General features: G+C 36.5%; 1 protein-coding gene across 7 annotated transcripts in view; it reads right to left on the bottom strand.

Annotated features, from left to right (window-relative positions):
• The window catches only part of LOC113054967 (low-density lipoprotein receptor-related protein 1-like), a 181,190-nt gene that overhangs the window by 57,398 nt on the left and 99,921 nt on the right, over window positions 1-23,871 (bottom strand). For 4 of the 7 annotated variants that reach the window (XM_026220795.1, XM_026220797.1, XM_026220800.1 and 1 more), the window contains 25 exons: window positions 23,543-23,671; window positions 23,345-23,464; window positions 22,362-22,475; window positions 20,322-20,471; window positions 19,727-19,849; window positions 15,673-15,789; window positions 15,433-15,561; window positions 15,215-15,337; window positions 14,487-14,627; window positions 14,008-14,198; window positions 12,952-13,135; window positions 12,574-12,659; window positions 12,378-12,497; window positions 10,175-10,362; window positions 9,864-10,069; window positions 8,007-8,195; window positions 7,718-7,866; window positions 7,511-7,604; window positions 7,299-7,415; window positions 5,984-6,103; window positions 4,433-4,555; window positions 4,109-4,234; window positions 3,318-3,434; window positions 1,391-1,497; window positions 1,149-1,281 (listed from right to left, as the gene is read on the bottom strand). In XM_026220795.1, the coding sequence (XP_026076580.1) occupies window positions 1,149-1,281; window positions 1,391-1,497; window positions 3,318-3,434; window positions 4,109-4,234; window positions 4,433-4,555; window positions 5,984-6,103; window positions 7,299-7,415; window positions 7,511-7,604; window positions 7,718-7,866; window positions 8,007-8,195; window positions 9,864-10,069; window positions 10,175-10,362; window positions 12,378-12,497; window positions 12,574-12,659; window positions 12,952-13,135; window positions 14,008-14,198; window positions 14,487-14,627; window positions 15,215-15,337; window positions 15,433-15,561; window positions 15,673-15,789; window positions 19,727-19,849; window positions 20,322-20,471; window positions 22,362-22,475; window positions 23,345-23,464; window positions 23,543-23,671 (3,396 nt within the window). The remainder of the gene's footprint in view (window positions 1-1,148; window positions 1,282-1,390; window positions 1,498-3,317; window positions 3,435-4,108; window positions 4,235-4,432; window positions 4,556-5,983; window positions 6,104-7,298; window positions 7,416-7,510; window positions 7,605-7,717; window positions 7,867-8,006; window positions 8,196-9,863; window positions 10,070-10,174; window positions 10,363-12,377; window positions 12,498-12,573; window positions 12,660-12,951; window positions 13,136-14,007; window positions 14,199-14,486; window positions 14,628-15,214; window positions 15,338-15,432; window positions 15,562-15,672; window positions 15,790-19,726; window positions 19,850-20,321; window positions 20,472-22,361; window positions 22,476-23,344; window positions 23,465-23,542; window positions 23,672-23,871) is intronic. The other 3 variants (XM_026220798.1, XM_026220799.1, XM_026220802.1) reach the window with 1 other exon arrangement.

Genomic DNA, 23,871 nt, shown 5'->3' with positions numbered 1-23,871 from the left:
ATTAATACTGCAAGCACTGATTTATGGGAAATGCTGTTGTTTAAAGGAACAGTTCAACCATAAATAGAAATTCTGTCATTATTTACTTACCCCACAACTTTGTAAATCCCAAAAACACAAAAGCACCACAAACGTAGCCCATATAACTTATGCCCTACATTTCTAATTGAAATTTAACCCCTTCACCTTGTGTTAACTACACATATGTATGTCTCTACATGTATAGATGTTGTATACTTTAAAAGATATATAATATAGTGAACAAATCATATACTGTAAATGATCATTAGAAAAGAGCTTCAAGAAGATTCTTCGAAAATTGTCTAAAGCAAACAAAGTGAAAGGAATTGTTCACTCAAACAAGGAAATTTGCTTCAAATTGACTGACCCTCAGGCCATCCAAGATATAGTTAAGTCAGTTTCTTCATCAGAACAGATCTGAAGAAATTTACCAATGGATGCTCTGCAGTGGATGGGTGCCGTCAGAATGAGAGTCCAAATAGCTGATAAAAACATCACAATAAACCACAAGTAATCTACGACTAAAGCTGCATTCATAAAAATGTTTTAACTTCAAACCACTGCATCTGGCTAAAATATAAGTCTTCTTTCCATAAAATTGCTTTCTCCAGTAAAATATAATGTCTTATCTGAACCAGGAGAGAAATATGCACAGATCAAGCACTGTTTACAAGCGAAAACCGCCCAAAACAGTTTTTAAAAATTGGTTGGTGAATCTGTCGCACATCAGGGAATGGACTTTTCCCCTGGAGAAAGCAATATTATGAATTATGGTTTCATATTTTGGCAAAATTTTTGGCCTAATACCTTAATGGATTTGTTTGATATAAACACACAGCTTTTGTCTTCTCCAGATGTTAACTGATGGACTGGAGTGCTGTGGATTACTGTTGTTTTTATCAGCTGTTTGGATTCTCATTCTGACGGCACCCATTCACTACAGAGCATCTATGGCTGAGCAAGTGATATAATGCTACATTTTTCCAAATCTGATGAAGAAACAAACTCATCTACATCTTGGATGGTCTGAGAGTGAGGCTCATTTTAATGTAGGGGTGAACTAATGCTTCAATTATGACCGTTTCAGTTTTACATGACTTTAAGACGTTTTTGCGTGTGTTTTTAACCTCCAGTGTCACAGTTCTCCTCGTCGCTGCCATCCATGCAGTCGGCATCAGCGTCACACCTCCAGCGGAACGGGATACAGTGACCGTTCTTACACTGAAACTGGTCGTTATCACACTTCACGTCACAGCCGTGCTGCAAAACACACACACGGCACATACTGCAGTGAGCATTTGCCATTAATGAGGGTCATCACGGATGAAAACTCTCCTGAAGCAGGTGTGAATAATAATTGGGATCTTACCTCATCAGATCCATCAGCGCAGTCGTGATCTCCATCACACTTCCATCTGCCAGCAATACAGCGACCGCTGGTGCAGGCGAACTCACTCTCAGAGCACTGCCTGGGCACTGACACACACACAACACACCCCATCCGCTTACATCTCAAACATATCCACTCAGAATTTACAATACAGCAGGGTGTGTCTTACAAAACCTGTCAAAACCATGTCCAGGTCACATTTCACGACATAATCAAAAGGAAGAAATCATATTTATATTTATATTTAGCATGAAGAAAATAAAACATGTTAGGGTAAATATATTTAAAATCTTGACATATCTATCTATCTATCTATCTATCTAATACAAAATCAAATCTCTATATCATCACAGTAATGTATACATGTATAAATAAACAAAACAAACATGTTTTCTTGAATTTGTAACAACTGTTCAAAAGTTTGGCGTTGGTTGGATTTTGAGAGTAGTCTCTTCTGCTCACCAAGGCTGCATTTATTTGATCAAAAATACAGTAAAAGGAATATTATTATGAAATATTATGTATTAATCTTTATTAATGTTGTGATATATTATTGCAATGTAAAATAATATTTCTATTTTATAATATAATGTAAAATATTTTAAAATATAATTTATTCCTTTGATCAAAGCTGTATTTTCAGCATCATTCTTCCAGTCTTCAGTGTCACATGATCTTCAGAAATCAGAATAATAACATTTCATTGATGATCGAAAATACCTTGATCGAAAATATATAATTACTTCCATATCTATATCTGTAAACAATTATATATATAGTATTTATTAAGATTTTTTTTATACTTGTACTTAAAAAACTGCATAAAATGCATAAATGTCTTCTCATTCTTTTGATTACTTTAATGAATAGTTTTGTAAATAAATGTATTAATTTCTTTAGAAAAGTAGGGCTCATTATTTTAGAATTTCATTGCATAGTTTAGAATTTAGACCCATTATGTTAGAATGTATCAAGTGAATAAGAATTGCCACTGATTATAGCACGAGCTTCAAACAAACTCAAAAGTTAAAGTCTTCTGAATTATGAATTAATACGAGATGTTTAGGAGGAAAATGTGCTTTGTTGTAAAAAAAAATAAAAAAAATAAAAATAAATAAATAAAAATAAAATACAGATCTTAATGGCCCTAAAACCAAGCAATGTTGTCTAAAAACTAAATGTAATGATAAAATGTGGCATGGACATTTTTTTTCCCATTCACCCAGAAGAGTCTCATTAGATCACGTCAGCTGGTGAAGGAGGGTTTGAAGGTAAAATGATTGTTAAGGGTGTACAGATCATACCAGGGACACAAGGACAGATGGAGGTTTGGGTGCTGCAGGCACAAATAAATACAATATTTCACATTCAATCCATAACTGCTCACACACTACAGTGATAGACTTCACAGTTGCTAGCTGCTGAGCACTGGAACATGCTCATTATTAATCGATGACCATCATGATTATATCTTAATAAGCCGTTTAGGTTCAGGTCAGTTTTTCATGCACAGTGAAACAAAAAGAAACACTCGAGCCTTCCAGTCTCATCAGCGAGCAGCCATTGAAGCAGAGGTTCAGGACTGAAGAGGAAACCTACCTCTAACCCACATCAGTGTGGCAGTGTGAAATGAGAATAAACAAGATGTAGACACGTAAATGACCAGACCAAACAAAAACATGCACCAGGGGAAATAAAGTTCCTTGTTCATTAAAGAGTGCTCATGAACAAATAAATGAGAATGACAATGATCATCTGATATCACCATCAGCCACCGGTCTGAGAGCCCACCAGCAGCGCTCTGCTCCCGCTGTCATGTGAGGTGGATGTGTGTGTGTGTGTGTGTGTGTGATGTTCGTCCGGACCTGTGTGGTCTCAGTGTTCAGATGCAGCAGTGGAAACCTACCACACTTGTCCTCGTCCGAGTTATCCCCGCAGTCGTTATCATAGTCACACTGCCAGCGGCCGGGAACACAGCGATTGTTTCTACAGCGGAACTGATACGGCTCGCACGTCCTCTCATCTAAATACACAGTCACAGTCCAAAATGACTCCAAATTATAGAAACGTTAACATTTCAAAAGTTAAGGGAGATTCTAATTCTCTCATCATTTTACTCTCCCTCATGTCATTCCAAACCCATAACAATTTGGTTAATCTTCCATATCAAAATATCAAAAATATACTATTTAAAGAAACCCAAGAGGTTTCTGTCTCTCCACTGGAAGTCCAGCAAACCAAAACTTAGAAGATTCAAGAAGGTCATAAAGGCATGACACCATGAAATGTTTGAGCTCTATGTACAGTATGTACTCCTAACTAGACTCCTAACCCTAAGGTTGTAGGTTCAAGTCTCGGGCTGGCAATAACATGACTGAGGTGCACTTTTATTTCACGTTATGCGTGTCGATCATTCATCATTTAGATGTAAATAAATGCCTGAATTACATCTGTTCAACATATAAAGCTCACTCAAATCATATGAATTAGTTTAAGAAACCTTAATAACCTTTTTAGATCCTCTAAAGTTCTGCTTAAAAGTATCTTGATTTGTGTTTTGACAATGAGCCAAACTCTTCCAAGGTTTGGAATGACATGAGCAAATTCTATACAGTTTTATTTCTAGGTGGACTCTCTCTGTAAGTGTTGATTCAAATTGTATTTTTTATTAACAAAACTACAAATATCTCAACACACCGCACTCCTCTTTGGGTTCATCCGAAGAGTCTCCACAGTCATCCTCTCCGTCACACTTCCAGCGAGCTGGGATACAGCGGCCCGAGTCTTTACAGCGGAACTCATCCACACCGCACGTCATCTGAGCTACGGAGAGAGAGAGAACAACACATGCTGACTGATCGAACGACTACATCAGCAGATACACTACACCGTATTAAGCTGTTCTGAGAACAAAACCATGCCTGCTTCTATCTGTCAACAGGCTCAGCAATGGATAATGTACAGTGAACTAGGATTAAAAGTTATGTAAAATGAGTTTTTAATGTAATTCAAGCCTCTTACTGCAGTTGGCAGGTTCGTCGGATCCATCGACGCAGTCATTATCGCGGTCACACACCCACACGCGCGGGATACAGCGTTTGGATATAGTGCACTGGAACTGGTTAGGTGCACATGTCACCTCCGCTACACACACATCAACAGGTTATACTTCACTCACATTCACTAAAATATACATTATAGCCTTACCTGTGTAGGGTAAAGCCTTAGCCAAAAATACATTTAATGTCATACTTGTGTGCAAATATATACTAATATTCAAAAGATTTGGGTTCGTAAGATTTTAGTCTCTTGTGCTCACAAAGGCTGCATTGATGTGATTAAAAAATACAGTAAAAACATTATAACTATATTTAAAAGACCTGTTTTCTGTTTAAAAATGTCATTTATTCCTGTGATTTGCTTCCTCTGGTCTTCAGTGTCACACGATCCTTCAGAAATCATGAGATGTCATGTTCCACCTGCATGCGGTTTCTAAAGACTTTTACTAAAGACTGACATATATTTTGTTCCTGTTGGAGTTTGTGTTTACCCTTTCTAGGTCATCTTCCTTTGAGTTTCAAGAGTAGCTGTTTCTGCTTCCATGGTTTCTGATTTTTCTTGTTTAGCGCCTCATTATTTCCTTTTTAGCCTGCTGCAGCTTCATGAAAATGAAAACTGGACTAAGATCGAAATAATGTCTCCTTGAAAAGCGTAACAGAAGTTTGGATCAAACAGAGTCGGGTTTGGGGGTTAGAAGGGGTGGCATTTGTGTTTCTAGACGGGGCCTCAGTTGAAATCAGTTTCTGGGATTTCTGTTTTTTCCCCACATCCCCAGTCTCCTGGCTCCGGTGGGTCTTCAGTCTCTTCGTCTCATCGTTGTACCATGGCCCTCCGATTCCCCTGGCTCCGTCTCTCCTGTCCAAGTGTCCTGGCCTTTCTTCCCTCCCTCTGGGATCTTCCATTTCCTTCCAACACAGACTTACTTTTTCTTTTATGGTGCTAGCTGTAAGATTCCACCTGTATTCTGTGTTTCTAATGACTTTTACTTTGAAATACGTTTAATTCCTTTTAGTCTTTGTTTTTGTGTTGAGTTTTTCCCTGCTTAGTTCCTGGTCCATTAAGTTTCCAACTTGACTGATTAAAGTTTCTGATCGTTTTTTTAGATCCTCATTATTTCCATGGTATATATTGTAGACCTTTGTTTCCCTTTTCATAATTTGTCTGATATTGTCTTAGCGTTTTGCATTTGCTGTTTTCTTCACGTTATTATTACGAATTTCTCTCTTGTATTATCTTCATGTGTTTAACAAAACATTTAACCCTTGTGCGGTCTTTTGATCATTTTTGATTTTACATTTTGAATATTTAAAACTCGAAAGGGGAAATGCATCCTTGCTGAAGAAAAGTATTAATTTTGTATTAAATTATTATAATGAAAAATCTTACTGACAGTATGTGCGTGGCTATACTGATCACATTAAAATCAAAATCATGGCTTTGTGAGATTATTAAAACACAGAAAGCTTTTTACGTCTTATTTTTTAGGTCGTATTGTCTTATAATGAAACTCACGGCAGTCTTTTTCATCCTCTCCTTCTCCGCAGTTGTCTTGGCCGTTACAGCGGAATATTCCAGGAATACAGCGACTGGGATTGGTGCATTTAAACTGACTGGGCAAACACACATGGATATCTGCAAAACACATACAAACACATCAGTGGTGTAAAATTGATAAAGTTGTTGCTTTACTGAAGCCAGCTGAGGTACAGTCTTACCACAGATGACAGTGTTCTTAGGCACAAAGTCAAGCTTTTATAAAACGACAGAAATAGAAACATGACCATAAAAGACACTAGTACTTACTATTAACAATAATCTGAATTATCATAAAGTTCACAAGCACAGTACTAATACCATTTGAGCATATTTTGTATTATGTCATCCTGGATATTTTTCAATTACTTATATTAAAGTGTCATGCAATTAAAAGAACTGGTGAACAAAGAACAAACTACTGGAGCACAAGTACAGATACCATAAAATGTTACTCCATTAAAAATTGTAATACTATTTTTTTATTTTACTTGATTTTTTATGTAAGGTGAGTTATTAAAAGTAAAATGTACCGATTGATAAAACGGTTTATTATTGTGCAATTTTACATACAGTAAATGAAGGGAGATCAGAATCAGAATGAGCTTTATTCGCCAAATGTGTAGAAAATGATTTTTTTTTTTTTTTTTTTTTTGTAGGAGCCACATTTTTTAGAAGAATATGTGACATTGAGAACAGAAAGAACATTTAAATAAAACTAAGGAAAACATACATATAAATAATAATTATTATTAATGCCAGATGAATGTTTGACCGTGGAGTCCTATAACTGTGCACCAGCGTGCTAGAAGTCTAGATGTGTAGATGTGTGACGAATAGTAGAACAATATAAAACCTTTACATGGAGCAGAATGAGTTCATATTTGAAGTAGTATGTTTTGCAAATACACTAGTTTTATATCTCATTAGCTCATCATACTGTATGAACTGCTCTAGCAGAGGAGATGGTAATTTAACATGATCTATAGTTAGAAGAGCTGCATTGGATCAGAGCTGATTCAGCGGCTAAAATGAAAAGAAGCATGTTCACGAATCAACAATGCTAGCATGCCTCGGTTTCTCAGTTCAAAATAACAAGGAACAAATCATTTTTTTTTAAATGAAATTCATGAAAGCAAAAAAGTGATGTAAAAGTTTTCCAAAATAAAGAAATATTCTGAGAAAAATACACCTAATTGAATTTTTTTTTACTTTGGTACAGTAAAGCAAAAGTCAACATCCATTTAGAAATTAGTGCAGAAGTAAAACCGCGGTAGCGTGTGGTGAAACATACCGCAGCTGGCCTCGTCAGAGTTATCCTGGCAGTCGTTGTCTCCATCACAGATGTACGCTGGGTTCGTACAGATCCCAGTACCACACTGGAACTGACCCGGTCTGCATTTAAACTCAGCTGTTGAAAGAAACATGTACACATGTGCTTTTATTACACATCTGTTAATTACACCACAGTGGGTAAATGTATCTTCTCCAATCCACATCACTCACGGCAGTCAGCCGGCTCATCGGACCGGTCGCCACAATCATCCTCAGTGTCACACTTCCACCAGAACGGGATACACTTGTCATTCTTGCAGACGAACTGATGAGAGACGTTAGAGGAACATATTTCAAATGAGATATGGTACATGTGGTTCTGATTTAGACTGGGTTAAAGTCTAAGCTCATGATCTGGGTCAAGTATCTTGTGCTCACCTGGCTGGCGGTGCAGTTGGACATGCACTGTTTCCCATCAGCGGCCAGATAGAAGTTAGTGGGACAGGCACATTTATACCCTCCGCCCGGAGAGAGCAGACACAAGTTACTGCAGCCGCCATTGTCTGTCTGACACGGGTGATTTGTGACTGCAATGGGAGACAAGAGTGCACAACATTACAGCTACAGCTCCTACGATTTCAAGAGAGATAACATCAAGGCACAAAACAAGATCATCTGAGACGATCCAATAAGTGAGTTGGGATAGTGTGTGAAAGAGTGTCCTGACCCTCTGGCTGTCTGTAGGGGTGGTAGATGTGGACGTCCATGGGTCTGTGTAAGGTGCTGATCAGCATGGTCTTGTTGGTGCCCAGTGTTTTATGAGCTCTGTTGATAGATTTGGTCTCCCAGTCTGTCCAGTAGATGTACTCCTCAAAAAGAGTCATGGCGAATATATGCGGGATGTCCTGAGTCAAAACTGCAGCACAGACACATGGATTACTAACCACACCAACACAAGCAAATATAAAATACTCTCTTCAATTCACTGAAGCACTTAGTAGGAATCTAATAATTCATATTTTAATTCATATTGGTCAAGATTCACACGGGGAGAATGGGAACGAAGGAGCGAGGAGACGAGGAGTAAAGTAATTTCCAATGTATTTACTGAACTCAAAACAGGGAACACAGTAAATCACAGAGAACACAGAATGAGATTTAACAGCGGATGGGAAATGAGGGACAGAACACACTTTAAATACACAGAAACTAAAGGGTCACACCTGTGAACAAATAAACTGAACAGGGAAAGGAACAGGAGAAAACAAGTATGAGCATAGTAATCAAACTGGAGCATGTGGGGGAGGAACACACAACATGAGACATGGAACATGTTATGTTGTTTTCTAATTACCATTTTATATATTATTTATTAAATACACCACTGTTCAAAAGTTTGGGGTCATAAAGAATGAATACTTATTTAGCAAAACAAAAAAAAAAAGATCTGAAAGATTTCTGAAAGATCATGTGACACTGAAGACTGGAGTCATGATGCTGAAAATTCAGCTTTGATCACAGGCATTAATTATATTTGAACAGATATTCACAAAGAGAACAGGTATTTTATATTGTACAATTATTTCACAATATTACTATTAATATTGCATTTTGATCAAATAAGTGAAATCTACGTAAGCATTAGGGGTGCAAATCGGATGTTTCATCATGATACGATAAATATTCTCATACCCAGCGATACGATATTTGCTGATACAAAAATAAAGCCCTTAAAACTTATTTTGCTTTAAGACTTTTTTTTGGCTGCTACTATACATCGCAGTCTGGATTTCATGCAGGGCTAAGTGTTAAGAATATTTTCCAAATTATAAGCAATAGCAAAAAGTCTGTTTTCACTTTAAGACAGAATGCACAGAACCAATATTCTGATACACGTGTTTTCTTTCACAATTGTTACGTTAATATATAACCGACTGTTTACAGGATATTCACCAAGACACACATTTTGCTGTGATTTTGTCTGTATTTGTTCCTCCAAGCACAAAAATAAGCTAAAGCGAGAACTCAATGCAGTATGTGTGTGCTGACTGAGATGCGTCTGTCTGTGTGCGCGTGCTTTGGATGGGTGCTGACTCAGAAGTTATCAAACAGCGTTACGCTGATGGGTGAGTTTGAACGTAAATACACAGGTTGGCAGTAATGGTTAGGCGTACACTGCATGAAAAGTTGCACAGTGCCAAAATAAAGGTGCCTATTTATACTACAGGTCTCAATTTTTTACATTCGGCATTGATACATTGTATGATTAGACATTTGATCGATGTATCTATCCATAAAAATGAATCGTTACACCCCTAGTAAGCATCAGAGACTAAATTATTAGTATATATTTTTATTTTTATGATTGTATAACAGTTAGTAATCAGTATCCAATGTTTGGCCTGGTTGACCAGTCATGAAGAGCTTGCTTGCTTATTTTTGAACTTTTCACACTGAACTATTCATATTCATATTGCTAAAGTCTAAGTTACTTCATGATACCCTCTTTACTAGAGTTTATAGTCAGCTATGATTACCTGCAGCCCCTTCACAGAATAGGTTATATTAGAGATTTTGTCTTCACCTGTATGTCTGTTGGTTCCGTCTAAGCTGGCAAACTCAATGTAGTCCTCTCGGGCATCTGCCCAGTAGATGCGATCATTGATGAAGTCCAGAGTGAGGCCGTTGGGCCAGGTTATCTTGTCCTGTATGATCACACTTCTGTTGGTGCCATCCATCCCAATGCGGCCAATGTGTGGATTATCACCCCAGTCAGACCAGTACAGGTACCTGACAAAGAAAACCCTTACACTTCATGATCCTTATTAACAGAAACAGAAAGATGGGAACACAATAACGGAAAAAGAAATCAATTAAGGTATTTTCAATCTTTACCCATTGCGGACATCCACAGCTATGGCTCTGGGTTCCCTCAGTCCCGTGTTGACCAGGACTGTCCTATATGCGCCGTTCAGCTTTGACACCTCAATAGTGTCCCGCCCCTTATCACACCAATACAGATTATCCCCAACCCAATCAACAGCCAGACCATCAGGGTTGCTGAGGGATGTGCGATGGAGAACCTGCAGCAGAGTCAAACCAATGTCCAGTTTCAGAAAACTTAAACAATTGAGAATTAAAATCCAAACAGCTGATAAAAACATCACAAGAATGTACAACTAATCAAATTAATGCAATGGAAAGCTGCTTGTATACTATAATCCATATTATACTATGGGGCTGTTTAATGCTTGAATCTGATTGGCTGACGAATGTTCTAAGGTGTGCCATAAAAGGAAATGCATGGCGAATATAGTTCCAGGCAAATCTTGACCATATTACGTGTACATATCAATCTGCCAAATCATTTCAGTTATTTCAAAGGTCCTTACAGCCTAAAACAGCAAAAGAGCCAAAACCCACAATGACACTGACCAAGCAAACAGATATAGTAAACAATGAAACATATTGTTTGTTAGTGGTGCTCTGATGATTTTCTGGTTAAACAGTTTAGCAACTTAAAGAAACATGACATCTCTCACTAGTGAGGTGATAACGGCACTGTTCATGAAGCAGTTTCACTATTAGTAGTGACACTGCTGCTGAACACTTCCGAGAGACACACAGGCTCAGGTAATTCACACACACTTCATCTCTCTCTCTCTAATAACTGCAGTAGTCTGCTATCAATGGCCCCAGCCTACTTCTAAAATTATGTTTTAGAATTAGCAACGGAGGCGTACGGTATCACAATTATGTGTATTGTCTTTTTTTTTCTCCTGACTCCATTTCCCATGATCCCTCATCCAGGATCCAAACATTCACACCAGTTTCCCATCAGTTATATTATTAAGGGCTGCAATCTAGTTCATTTTTTTAATGCCCTTAAAGTTCCCTCCATCTTGTTTACATGGATGTATGCCATTGATTAGATAGCGTGAGTGCGCACTACTGGCAGAACCCTTGGAATGGAATGGGGAATGTCCGAAGCACTTGATCACTTAGAATCCGCTATGGAGTTGGTTTTTTGTTTACAATCTTCAAGAGTTGTTTGGGGTGGGGATAAATTAAACGCGATCTGCAATGATGTCATAGTTGTCCTGTGGTGTACATATGAAGCAGAATCGCTCCCTCAGTCAAAATTGAGGGGTGGAGAGTATGTCCATGTAAACTTCCCTTGTCCACTTGCCAAAGTGGACTGCACTTCAAAATGGTGGTGGGATTCACACGAGGGTAAGTGCTTAGAGTTTGTCAGTGCGTGTCCCCCCTGGACTATACCAGTTTATTGCTGTCTGGTCCTGCCTGTTGTGACCACTCTTTGGAATAAAGTCTGCGCTTGGTTCCTCAACTCCGTTGTCACACTCCCCACATTATACGTGGAATGAGATACGTCAGAAATCAATCCAACACACAAGAGTGTTCAAAGGTCAAATCAAATTACAGTATCTGAACAATATTTGGGGTGGTGTAATCAATAAGGAATAATTGACTCTGGTCCAGTGAATTATTAGAAAATAATATGCACCCTTTTCAGAGTGACCGTTACACCTCAGGTGTGCATTGTTTTCTAATAATACACTGGACCTGAGTCAATTATTCCTTTCATAGCGCTTCCTCCAGTGAAAAAGTCCATTCCCTTTTGTCTCTCATATCAAAATACACATACATGTTTATTTAAAGCTGTTTTGGATTAGTTTAGCCTGTAATCAGTGCTTGATTTGTGCAGATGAAGAGGACTTTCACTGGAGAACGCAGTATTATAGATAGAGGACTCATCTTTAGTTAGAAGCGATGCTTTGAATTTAATATTTCTTGATGGATTTATTGTTTACAAACATGCAGCTTTTCACTGGACTGGAGTGAGGTTTATTACTGTGATGTTTTTATCAGCTGTTTGGGCTCTCATTCTGATGGCACCCATTCACTGCACAGGATACATTGGTGAGCAAGTAATGTGATGCTACATTTACCCAAATCTTTTCTGATGAAGAAACAAATTCATCTACATCTTGGATGGCTTGAGGGTGAGGACATTTTCAACAAACTTTAACTATTTATTTATTTAATATTCAAAACAATGCAGTTGCATGCAAATCACCTGAACATCGCTGCCGTTGATGTGCATGCGTCGTATCATACTGCCTTGAGTCGTCACATCGGTCCAATAGATCATCTGCTGTCTGTAGTCGAAGTCCAATGCAACAGCATTGTTCAGACCCTGGGAAAGAAATCATACATGAGGAACCTGGCAAACAGCTGGAATTAAATGTTTGAAAAACTAGTACAAATAATACCTGCTTTAAAAGTGTGTAGTTTGAGCCGTCCAAGTTGAGCTTTCTCAAGTAATACCGGTTAGCAAAGATGAGGAACGGCTCCTCGTCTGTACAGTAAAGTGAAAAAAATGAAGACATATTACAGTAAAAAAGAAACAACAGAACAGGGCACTTGTTTATAAGATGAACGATTTGTAACTAAAATCGGAATGCTTCTTTATAATAAAGGATCAACATTGCAAATGGCAAATCCAGAGGTAAATTCCTTTGGAGAGTGTACTTTTCACAAGCATTTGAGAGTCCCTGATCTAACTGAACCATTGTGTAACATGACAGATGTAACATGGACAGATGTTGTGTCTGTAACTATAAAGGACAGACAGGCAGTCCGACTCTTACCGGAGGTGGACTTGCAGACAGTGGGGTCAGAGGGGCTGAGCTGGAAGCCGTCCACACACACACAGCGGAAGCTGCCGTGTGTGTTGATGCAGTGCTGTGTGCAGGGATACGTGGTGGAGCACTCATCCACATCTACACACGTCTTCCCATCATCCTTCAGTCTAAAGCCAGGGTGGCATCTACACTGGAGAGAGAAACACATAAGAACGGTAAGTATCGGATTGTGATACCTGTTCATTTATGATTTCACACTGTTGACTGCATTTATATAAAGGAGACAACACAGGAACAAAGGAATGGTTCTTCTACTTCAGACACTTTTATGTCCCTGCGGAGAAAAGTTATATTAATAAAGTCTTTTTTCTACTTACTACTAATGATGTCATTGTTCTACCCATCTAACTTTAAATCTAAATATATGAAAAGTTTTTAATTGGATTAAATCACACCCTTTTTGTGTTATTAATCATGAATAATCTCACTTATCATGAAACAAAGCATATACCATTTATCTTGTTTAATACAATCATTTTGTCATTATTTACTGTATCCAGCAAAACAAACTGAACGATTATAATGTGATTCTTGCAAAACTGTATTTAATGCAAGCTTACTTCAAGATAAATTTAGATTTCTTTACAAAAGGACACTTGGAGACTCCAAAAAGACAACAAAAAACCAAATGACATAAGAAGTGTGTGTGTCCTCTTTTGGAAGACCAAACAAAGTAGTTTTGCTTTCACAACGAAACACACAGCGTCTCCACGACATGACGACAACGGCATAAACAATCCTACAGCAGAATCAAACGTACACCTTCTTTCTTTCTGTAACGTAATTAACATAAACGCCTGGGCGGTGTTATGCTAATTTCCCCACACATAGTGATGTAGACAAAGAGAAAGGAAAACTTGACATGTGGCCCCGTCTAAAAAAATGGGGAAATATTTAAAGAGACAAAATACTGAAGAAGAGTATAATCACTGGCAGTGCAATAGTTCCACATCACCATTTCTAAGAAAGGAAACAGGCTTTAAGATGATCTAAAATCTTTACCTTGAATCCGATCTTCAGGTCCTCACACAGCTGAGAGCAGCCGCTCAGTTTACTGTTCAGACATTCATTAATGTTGCAGTTCAGCTCATCCGTTCCATCGCCACAGTCATCGTTGAGATTGCACAGTAACGTCTCACTGATGCATTTACCGTTCCCACATGCATACGCCGTGTCGTTACATTTCTTCTCTGCTTTTAGGAAGAAGAGAAAGAGCCATTCAATGCCTTGAGGAACTCTGCTGTGTCCATTAGGACACTGCTTTTCAAAGATACTCAGTTTGGTGTGATATACAGTATTCGATACATCTTTCTGCATTCTGCTGTGACTCTGCACTAGTTTGGCCCCAAACACACCCTGTTCTTTTAGACCTCCTTCACACTTTGGTGGCATGAAACCACATAGACTGTTAGATAGATGGTGAGTTTTATCATTTGGAACCGGGCCAGAGATATCCCGCTGGATTAGCATTTAGTTCATACCAGGACCGTTGCAGTGAGGGTTTTTGGGAGCTTCGTCGGAGTGATCGTGGCAGTCGAACTCTCCGTCACACTCCCAGGATTTCTGGATCAGACAGCGGCCGTTATCACAGCGGAACTCATTGGCCTTGCACGCAGGATACTCTACAAAGACAAATACAGACCCACAAATGATCGTAGGTATTAAAAACATGCACTTCTGTAGTGATGGGTATCGATATAGTAAAATAGCTTCCCTGAAGTTTGATTTTCTCTTATAACGTTATGTCTGAACACTCGATTCTGATTGGCTGGCAGGTGTGAATTAAATCCATTAAATGCACAGCTAACTGTGGATTATCCCTTACTTTGTTTATTTTAGTTTGAACAATAATGTCCTTAAGGTGAGCAAAATAAATTTAGACACGGCAACGTCTTATGCTTTTGGAACGACATGATGGTGAGTTATTAATGACATAATTTTCATTTTTGGGTGAACTAACCCTTTAATGGTTTTAGTTTTAGCTAAAGATAATCTACCAGAACAAAATGATGTCTTAATTACAACTCCTTGAATCATATGCAGTTAGAGAGAATCTATTTATACACAGACTCTGAATGATTCTAATTCTTCTGTCCTTAATTCAAGTGAGAGTCAAGCATTGATCAATTGCCATAATTCTTCTCATTATTTGGTAATTATGAGATGATCCTCTCATAATCGTGTTTGTTTGGAGTGACCGTGAACATACCGCACTCCAGAGACTCATCCGAGCCGTCTCCGCAGTCGTTGTCGTGGTCACACACGAAGTGTTTGGGGATACACTGTCTGTTCTGGCACATGAACTCTCCCGCCTTACACGTGTTATTGAACACTGAGCGGAAGAGACACAAGAATACACACAGACATGTTAACGGAGTCATGTGCACAGGATTTGCACCAAAACAAATGTTGTCTGGGAGCGCTCACCACAGCCGGCCTTCAAGCTCTCGTCGGCTCCATCCGGACAGTCTCGGTCTCCGTCACACACCCAGCGCTGCGGGACACACTTGTGTGAGTCTGGACAGTGGAACGCGTCTGTACTGCACGTTTTGTTCTCTGAGATAAAAACACACATGATTCAGCACACCTCATTCATTATGTTGATAAATGTCAGTGGTCATCAGACACACTTTAAGATGTAATATTTGACTCAGGATCAGCACTCACTGCATCTGCTGTCCTCATCCGTTCCATCTCCGCAGTCGTCCGCCCCGTCACACACCCAGCTGCTGGAAATACAGCGGTGATTCCCACACTCAAACTGCGTCGCTGAGCAGAACTTATCTGAGCAGAATCATTCAGCCATCTGTTAGTTCATTATTCAAAAGACTTCGCAGAAAGAACACACTTAAAAGACTGTGCAAAGCTGAGAACAATGTTTCCCCTAAAGTTATATAAACCTGACAAAACCTCATTTGAGAAAATGAATACATGTTTATAAATGCATTTGGTGTTATGAAACAAAAGACACAGAATACATAACAATATATATTTTTTTATTTTGTTCTGTAATGTTGGCTTCAGATTTACTCTTCATTTGTATTCAGTTCAGTTTCTGTTTAAAAATAGTAATAATCATAGTATTGATAAAGAATAATTTGGTAACACTTTAGTTTATGGACCAGTTCTCACTATTATCTAGTTGCTTATTAGCATGCATATTACTGACTGTGTGCTGTTTATTAGCACTTATAAAGCACATATTAATTCTGTATTCTGTATAACCAGATTTTAGATCCCTTAACCTACACATACATAACTAAATTAAACAACTACCTTATTAACTAATCATAATCCACAAATTAGGAGTTTGAGGCAAAAGTCCTACTGTAGTTAACACTTATAATAATAATAATAATAATTATTATTATTATTATTATTATACTTCATGCATTTGGATTCTGGTTTTCCTTTTGTCTGAATCTGCATGTTGTACTATTAAAATGTGTAAAATGTACTATTTTATGCTGTTTTGAATTAATGCAATTACAATTCCAATCACTTTATGCTGTTTTTCCATTAATAAATTATGTTTAGCGTTATATATCAAATGTTTGTAATGAATAGAAAAGATAGGAGAGGAGGTGGAGTCGCTCTTTATGTGGACTCAAGTCTGCAATGTAATATAATGGCTAGTATGTCAACCACTATTGAAAATATATAAGAATGTGTTACTGTTGAGATTCGTATGGAAAAACAAAAGAATATAATTGTTTGCTGTATATATAGAACACCTGGTTCATCATTGGATATTTTTAATGGATTTATAGGGAACATGTTCAATTCAAATGGAAATAAGACAAATATTGTCTGTGGTGACTTTAATGTTGACCTGCTTAATCCAGGTGGACATAAGAAGACCACAGAATTTATTAATGCTTTTTATAATAGTACATTATTCCCAGTAATAGAAAAACAAGCCAACAAGAATAACAACAGTATCAGCAACATTAATTGATAATATATTTTCAAATGATACTGGTAAAATTGATGGAGGTATTCTAATGACTGATATTAGTGACCACCTGCCTGTCTTTGCATGTTTTCAAAATGTGTTTAAACCACCATTAGGTCCAACTATATATTCAAGAACAGTGAGACATAGAACATCTGAAGCAATTGAAACACTGCAAATGGAATTAAATAAGTGTAACTGGGATGAGATTTATAGTTATGAAAATCCAAATGAGGCTTATGGTATTTTTTTGGAGAGATTACTAGAAATTTATAATAAATGCTGTCCAATTAAAACGATAACATACAAATGCAATATGCAGAAACCGTGGTTTACTAAAGGAATTATAAAGTCCTGCAAGAAGAAAAATTTATTATACAGGAAATGTATACATTCCAGAACTCAAGATGCTGAAAGCAAATATAAAACGTATAAGAATAAACTAGTGAATATAATTAGAAATAATAAGAAAGATTACTACACAAAATTGCTGACACAACATAGACAAAACATTCAGGGAACATGGAAGGTACTTAATGATTTAATACATAAAAAACACAGCAATATGAATAGTGTTAATTACTTTAATAAAGACAACGATACAATATGTCATACAGAGGAAATAGTTAAAGAGTTTAATGATTATTTTGTAAACATAGGCAATAATTTAGCAAAGAAAATTGTACCCATTCCAAATAATGGAATGGAAATTGGGGTTACATATGAAAGTCCAAATTCATTCTTCTTAAACCCAACCAATAAAGATGAAATATTGAAAATAGTGAAAGACTGCAAGAATAAAAAGTCAATTGATAATGATGGGTTTGATATGTTTATGGTTAAAAATATTATTGAAAATGTTATTTATCCATTTACATATATTTGTAATCAATCCTTTAAAACGGGTATATTCCCAAACCAAATGAAAGAATCAAAAGTTCTCCCATTGTATAAAGGTGGCGACAAACATTTGTTTTGTAATTATTGACCTATTTCTCTGTTGTCACAATTTTCAAAAATATTAGAGAAATTATTTGTTAAAAGATTAGATAGCTATGTTGAAGTGAACAATATAATGAATGAATATCAGTTTGGTTTCAGAGCTCATAGGTCAACAACAATGGCAGTTGTTAAAATGGTAGAAAATATATCACAATCAGTAGATAAAAAATTACATACAATCAGAGTTTTTTTTGATTTACAGAAAGCGTTTGATACCATCGATCACAGAATATTATTATATAAACTGGAAAAATATGGATTTAGGGGAAATGTATATTCTTGGTTAGAAAATTATTTAACAGATCGTTTTTAATATGTTTATTTAAATGGAGCTGCCTCCTGCTTTCAGAGAATTAATTGTGGCGTTCCGCAAGGCTCTGTTTTGGGCCCCAAGTTATTCTTGTTATATATAAATGATATTTGTAAAGTATCGGATATTTTTAATTTTATTCTCTTCGCGGATGATAAAACAATTTATTGTTCTGGCCCAAATCTTATAGAGCTTGTGTTGGTGGTAGAGAAAGAATTATATAAATTAAAGAATTGGTTTGATTTGAACAAATTATCACTAAATTTAGATAAAACGAAATTTATGGTATTTAGTAATAAAGAGATAAATAATGAGATTAGGATCACTATTAATGAAAATGAATTAGAAAGAGTAAATCATATAAAATTTCTTGGAGTAATTATTGATTGTAAAATGACATGGAAACATATTTTAAACGTTCAAAAGAAAGTATCAAAAACGATTGCAATTTTGTATAAGTTGCGATGTATTTTGAACAAAAATGCACTACATTTACTTTATAGTTCACTTGTCACACCATACCTAACGTATGGTATTGAAATATGGGGAAATACATATAAAACTAGAACCAATTTAATTTTCCTATTACAAAAGAAGGTTATCAGATTAATTAATTATGCACCTTACAATTCACCAAGTAATTCACTTTCTTCAATCAAAAATTTTGAAGTTTTATGACTTAGTTGATTTGTACACGGCAAAGTTTATTTACCAAGTTAAACATAATAAAATTCCTAAATGCTTGCAAATATTATTTACCCAGCGAGAAAGTAATTACAATCACAGAGGACTATGTATATTTAATCAACCACAAGTACATTCTACATTAAGAGAACACTGTTTATCAAATAAAGGAGTTAAATTATGGAATAGTTGCTGTAATGAGTTAAAACAAGCCACGTCTATTTTTCAGTTTAAAAATATTTACAAGAGAATAACAATGGAAAAATATTCAACAGAATGAAAATTAATTAAAGCGGCTTGCTTTTGGTGTGGTGGACACTGGTCCACTAATGTGTTAATGTTAATGTTATGAACAGATGTTGTCATTAATGTGTTGCATTTATGATTTTAAAGTTAAGGGCAGGCACAATAAGCTTTAGCTTCTGCCTGCACCAGGTCATTGTGTTTATGTTTTGAATGATTGGATTGAATGATCTGTAAATGACCAAACCGAAAAAAATAAAAAATAAATAAATATATATATAAAATCAATAAAATCCACCAAATTGAATACCAGTTTTAAGGAGTAGCCAACTGTCCATGCAGTAAGCCGCTTAATAAACATACTATATGTTTATTAATAATTTCTTAATAAATGATAAATAATGTCTAAATGAAAATGCCAGTAGTGTAGTGTTAGGGGACAGTATAAGCACAGCAGAAGTCAATAGAAAGTCTCCATGATGACAGAAACACACACACACACACACACACACACGTATGTAACTCACCGCAGTGTGCCTCGTCGTCTCCGCTGTCACAGTCCTTCTCCTTGTCACAGGTCCAGCTCATGGGGATACAGCGACCGTTGGGACAGGCGAAGAAGTTTGACGGACACTTTCTCTTTTTCTTATCTGATAAGTCAAAACAAACAGAGTAGAATTAGAGGTTGCATGTGAGATTTTCCTTCTTTAAGTGTACTGTGTATATATATATATATATATAATTTATTTCTTTTCTTCAACATCTGTTGATTGCAAAGAAAATGCCTTTCCATAAAAAATAATGAAGAAAAAAAATAACAATAACAAATAAGACCTGTTTAATAGCTATCCTTTCTGACAGACAGTGATGAGATTACATGGAGATGCTCAGAAATACGAGTCTTTTCTAGAGTTTCAGAGGAGATTTCAATAAGCAACTTAAACTGTGCTCAGATTTTTCAATAACCTAAAGTTCAGAGATTTCAATAACAATGTGTCTTTTTTTAATAAAGATTTTTATTTCATTGCTTGTAAAAGAAAAGACAGAAAAAAGGGACCAGGAAAGACACCCATTTCCCGGGGTCTAAAACGCAGCGCCCCGCTGAAGTATGCTTGTGTTCACCTGGGCAGTTCCTCTCATCTGAATAGTCTCCACAGTCATTTGCGCCGTCACAGACCCATGATGGAGCGTAACACAGCGTTGTGAACTCACACCGCTGATAGGTGAAGCCTTTCACACCCAGACGGAAATAACTGGAACAATCAGAGATGGCTGAAAAACAAGACATAACACAAATGCTTAAGAAACAAAAGAACATGCACAACATTCAAGAAATCTCTTGCTACCATGTGTTATTTGGCTAGGGATAAACTTTTACTTTTAGATGTTGATGAGAGTGGACAAACACATAGCAAACAAGGATAATTAATTACACACACCTGAAAAGAATGACACAATTAACTCAAACTGTGACGTTACATATTTAAAACATTAAATATGTGTACCCGTATTTCCTTATAGCTGCATTATGAATGGGTGGTAATCAAATTACAGTTACATCCGAAAAGTATTTTAGATTACAACAGTCATTACTTTGAATTTAAATGTTATTTACTTTATTTGATATTAATGTAAAATGAAGTGATTCTTTGACTCTTTACAGGCATGAAGAGTTCAAACACTGGTCAGGACTCAGAAAATCAGAAAGCCAAGCACATGATGCTTCTGTCATGGAAATACAAAGACAGTTTTACTTTCAAATTTGGAAAAGGGCGTAACATCAAAGTGTAATTTTGTTTCCTGTGAAAAAACTTCTCTTGGCTTCAAAGGAACATCTAGCCTTGAAAGCTCATCTTAAAATAAATTGTTCTCAGTCTTTGAAAACCAGGGCTTCCAGCAGTTCTCACACCACAGTGACAGTGAGGTTTGTCTGTATGAGCTTTTGTTTTTCTGTATTTATGATAATAATTATATAGTGGGGCAATATCAATCAAGGAAGAAGAGTGCTGTTTTGCTCTATATTGACCAAAAAAAAAAAAAAAAGAAAGTGCCAAATATAGAGAGTCTAATAACCTCAAATGTAGAGAGGTTATTTAAAGGTGCCATTGAATGCAAACCCAGCCTATAGTGGTAATAATTCATCCACTAATGTTTTAATAATCCCAATAATTCATAAACAGACTCTCCAAATGAGCAGTTCCAGATGTATCCCTATTGTAGAAAAGTAACATCTATTTGTGACGCTCTCTGCCCTATTAGCCTAGACCCCGCCCTGAGCGAGAAGCAGCAGTCCACCATTACTGTTTTCTTGCTGTAGCTGCTGGAGATAAAATGTCAGCACCAAAGAGCACCAACGAACGTTGTAAGACTTCTTAGTTTAGCTCAATAATTTTAATAATACTGTCAGATAAGTCAATAAAATAACCACACTTTTACTGAAAGTAACACATTAAAATTGGACATAAAATATATTCATATTAAATATCAGAATATTATTTTTTATTCGGGTCTATGCAACATACTTAACATTTTTGACTAATTATCCAAATAATTTATAGTCCTACAAAGCAAAAACTTTTGACGTGTTTGACCGGAGTTTGAATCCTTTTTGAACTCACATTCTTCTCCCTTTTCATATCACATATCAGATTAGAAAGGCATTTATTTTCAATAAAAATAAAGGAAATATTCAAAAAGTGCCACATGGGTATTCAATAATAAAGTGTTTCATGGGTATAGTGGTATGGTTATTATTGCATACTGTTTTATAATGTACTAAAACAATAGGGTGCAAATCTCTGCTAAATATCTGTAAAATACTTTCAACATAGTGTATATATAAACTAAGGCTATTTGCATATTTGCTTTTAATGCAACCACTGCCTTCAAAATACATCCACAGCAGAGTTGTGCCTAGGGTTAACCCTAGCTATACCTAAACTTAACAACTACCTTGCTATTAATAAGCAGCAAAATAGGAATTTATTGATGGAAACTCTTAGTCAATAGTGAATATGTGTTCCCTGATCTAATGTATAACCCTCTTTTGTAATCAACAGAGTGTCACCGGTACATTTACTAATCCAAGTCTGAACTTTAAGCAAGAGGCTGGATATTATTATTAATCTACATGTAAATAAATAAATGAATGAATAAACTTACAGCAGTTCATTTCGTCGCTGGCGTCCTCACAGTCCAGCACCTGGTTACAGCGACTGGAGTTTGACACACATGATCCATCTCTGCACTGAAACTGATCCGCTGTGCACAGGGTTGCTGGAACACGCAAACAACAAGTCCACACACAAACAGAGTCAATAAACAAATAATAGTAATACAACAAATAATGAAGGAGACATATTTTTATGATTCCACTTGTTCTCATTGAGAATATTTAAATGCACATCAGTAAGCTGATGACTCACAAATATCAGCTTATTAAAATTACCAGTTTTCCCCTGCACACTTCAATAAGCCGACAGAAAGCTGGTTATTGCGTTTACATGCCGTGCAAAATCATAAGAGGTAATCGTAAGAGTAAGAGGAAAAAAACGACCTGTTGTGACCAGTTTATGCTTTCACCGTTTATGACCTTACAGTGTTTACATGGCCAAATGCGTTTGCAGCTTATTAAGCATAATTGGCTTAAGAACATGCATGTAAATGTGCTCAATAGTGATTTCATTCTTTTCTCCAAATAATTACTGAAATACTTTTTATTTAAATTCATTCATTCATTCATTCAGCACAATGAAAAACACTGTATGTTGCTTATTCTCTGGGCAGCTGCTGCAAAACATTTATCTGCATCAGATTATTCAAACAATATTCTAATCTCCAATATACAAAACTGTATTCAAAACCATTATAATTTCAAAATTTCCTTTGATTTTGGGGCAAAATATGACGGTTCATCTTTTTGTTTCATTTTACTTTTCATAGCAGGTCTAACACCAGCACCAGCTGAAAAAAATTATAATTCATTTCAAAAGACAAAAACACCAGCATTATAATAAAGCGGGAAGGGGAAAACAAAACTCTATTACATCAGAACGTTTGAAAGCTATAGAACGCAATGGATTTGAAGCTGTGGCTGCAGCATTACAGATGTTCAGTATATGATGTGTATGGATACTTGGTCTTACCATTACAGAAGAGTTCATCCGAGTTATCTCCGCAATCATCTCGGCCATTACACCAGGAACTGTGGCCGACACAGCGTCCATTCACACAGCGCTTATAGCCCTTCTTACACACACGATTAGCTGAATACAAACACAGACCATTAGAGTGGCAGGCCTTGATAACCACCTCCAGAATATCACACACACACACACACTCACTGCAGTAGGACTGTTTCTCATCTGACTTGTCTTTGCAGTGGGCCATGCCGTCACAGGTGAGCGTGTATTTGATGCAGTCTCCATTCCCACACTCAAAGTCATCCATACTGCTGCAAGACGTGTTCTGAGCTGAGAGACACAAGATACAGTACAATCCTTCAAACGTGGAATACAAGCAAGTCGATCTCAACTCAAAAACAAACAAAAACAGTGACCACCCTGGTCCACTGATATATTGTTTTTGGTGAATAATTGATTAGATTAGAATAGTGTTGCTTTCATCAATGAAAATAATGACTAAATATCATCATCACTGAACCTTTATCACG

This window comes from Carassius auratus, chromosome 36 (genome assembly GCF_003368295.1).
Source record: "Carassius auratus strain Wakin chromosome 36, ASM336829v1, whole genome shotgun sequence".
Classification (NCBI taxonomy): Eukaryota; Metazoa; Chordata; class Actinopteri; order Cypriniformes; family Cyprinidae; genus Carassius; species Carassius auratus.
The sequence above is the reverse complement of the archived record's forward strand: the minus strand, read 5'-3'. Positions and strand labels throughout refer to the sequence as shown.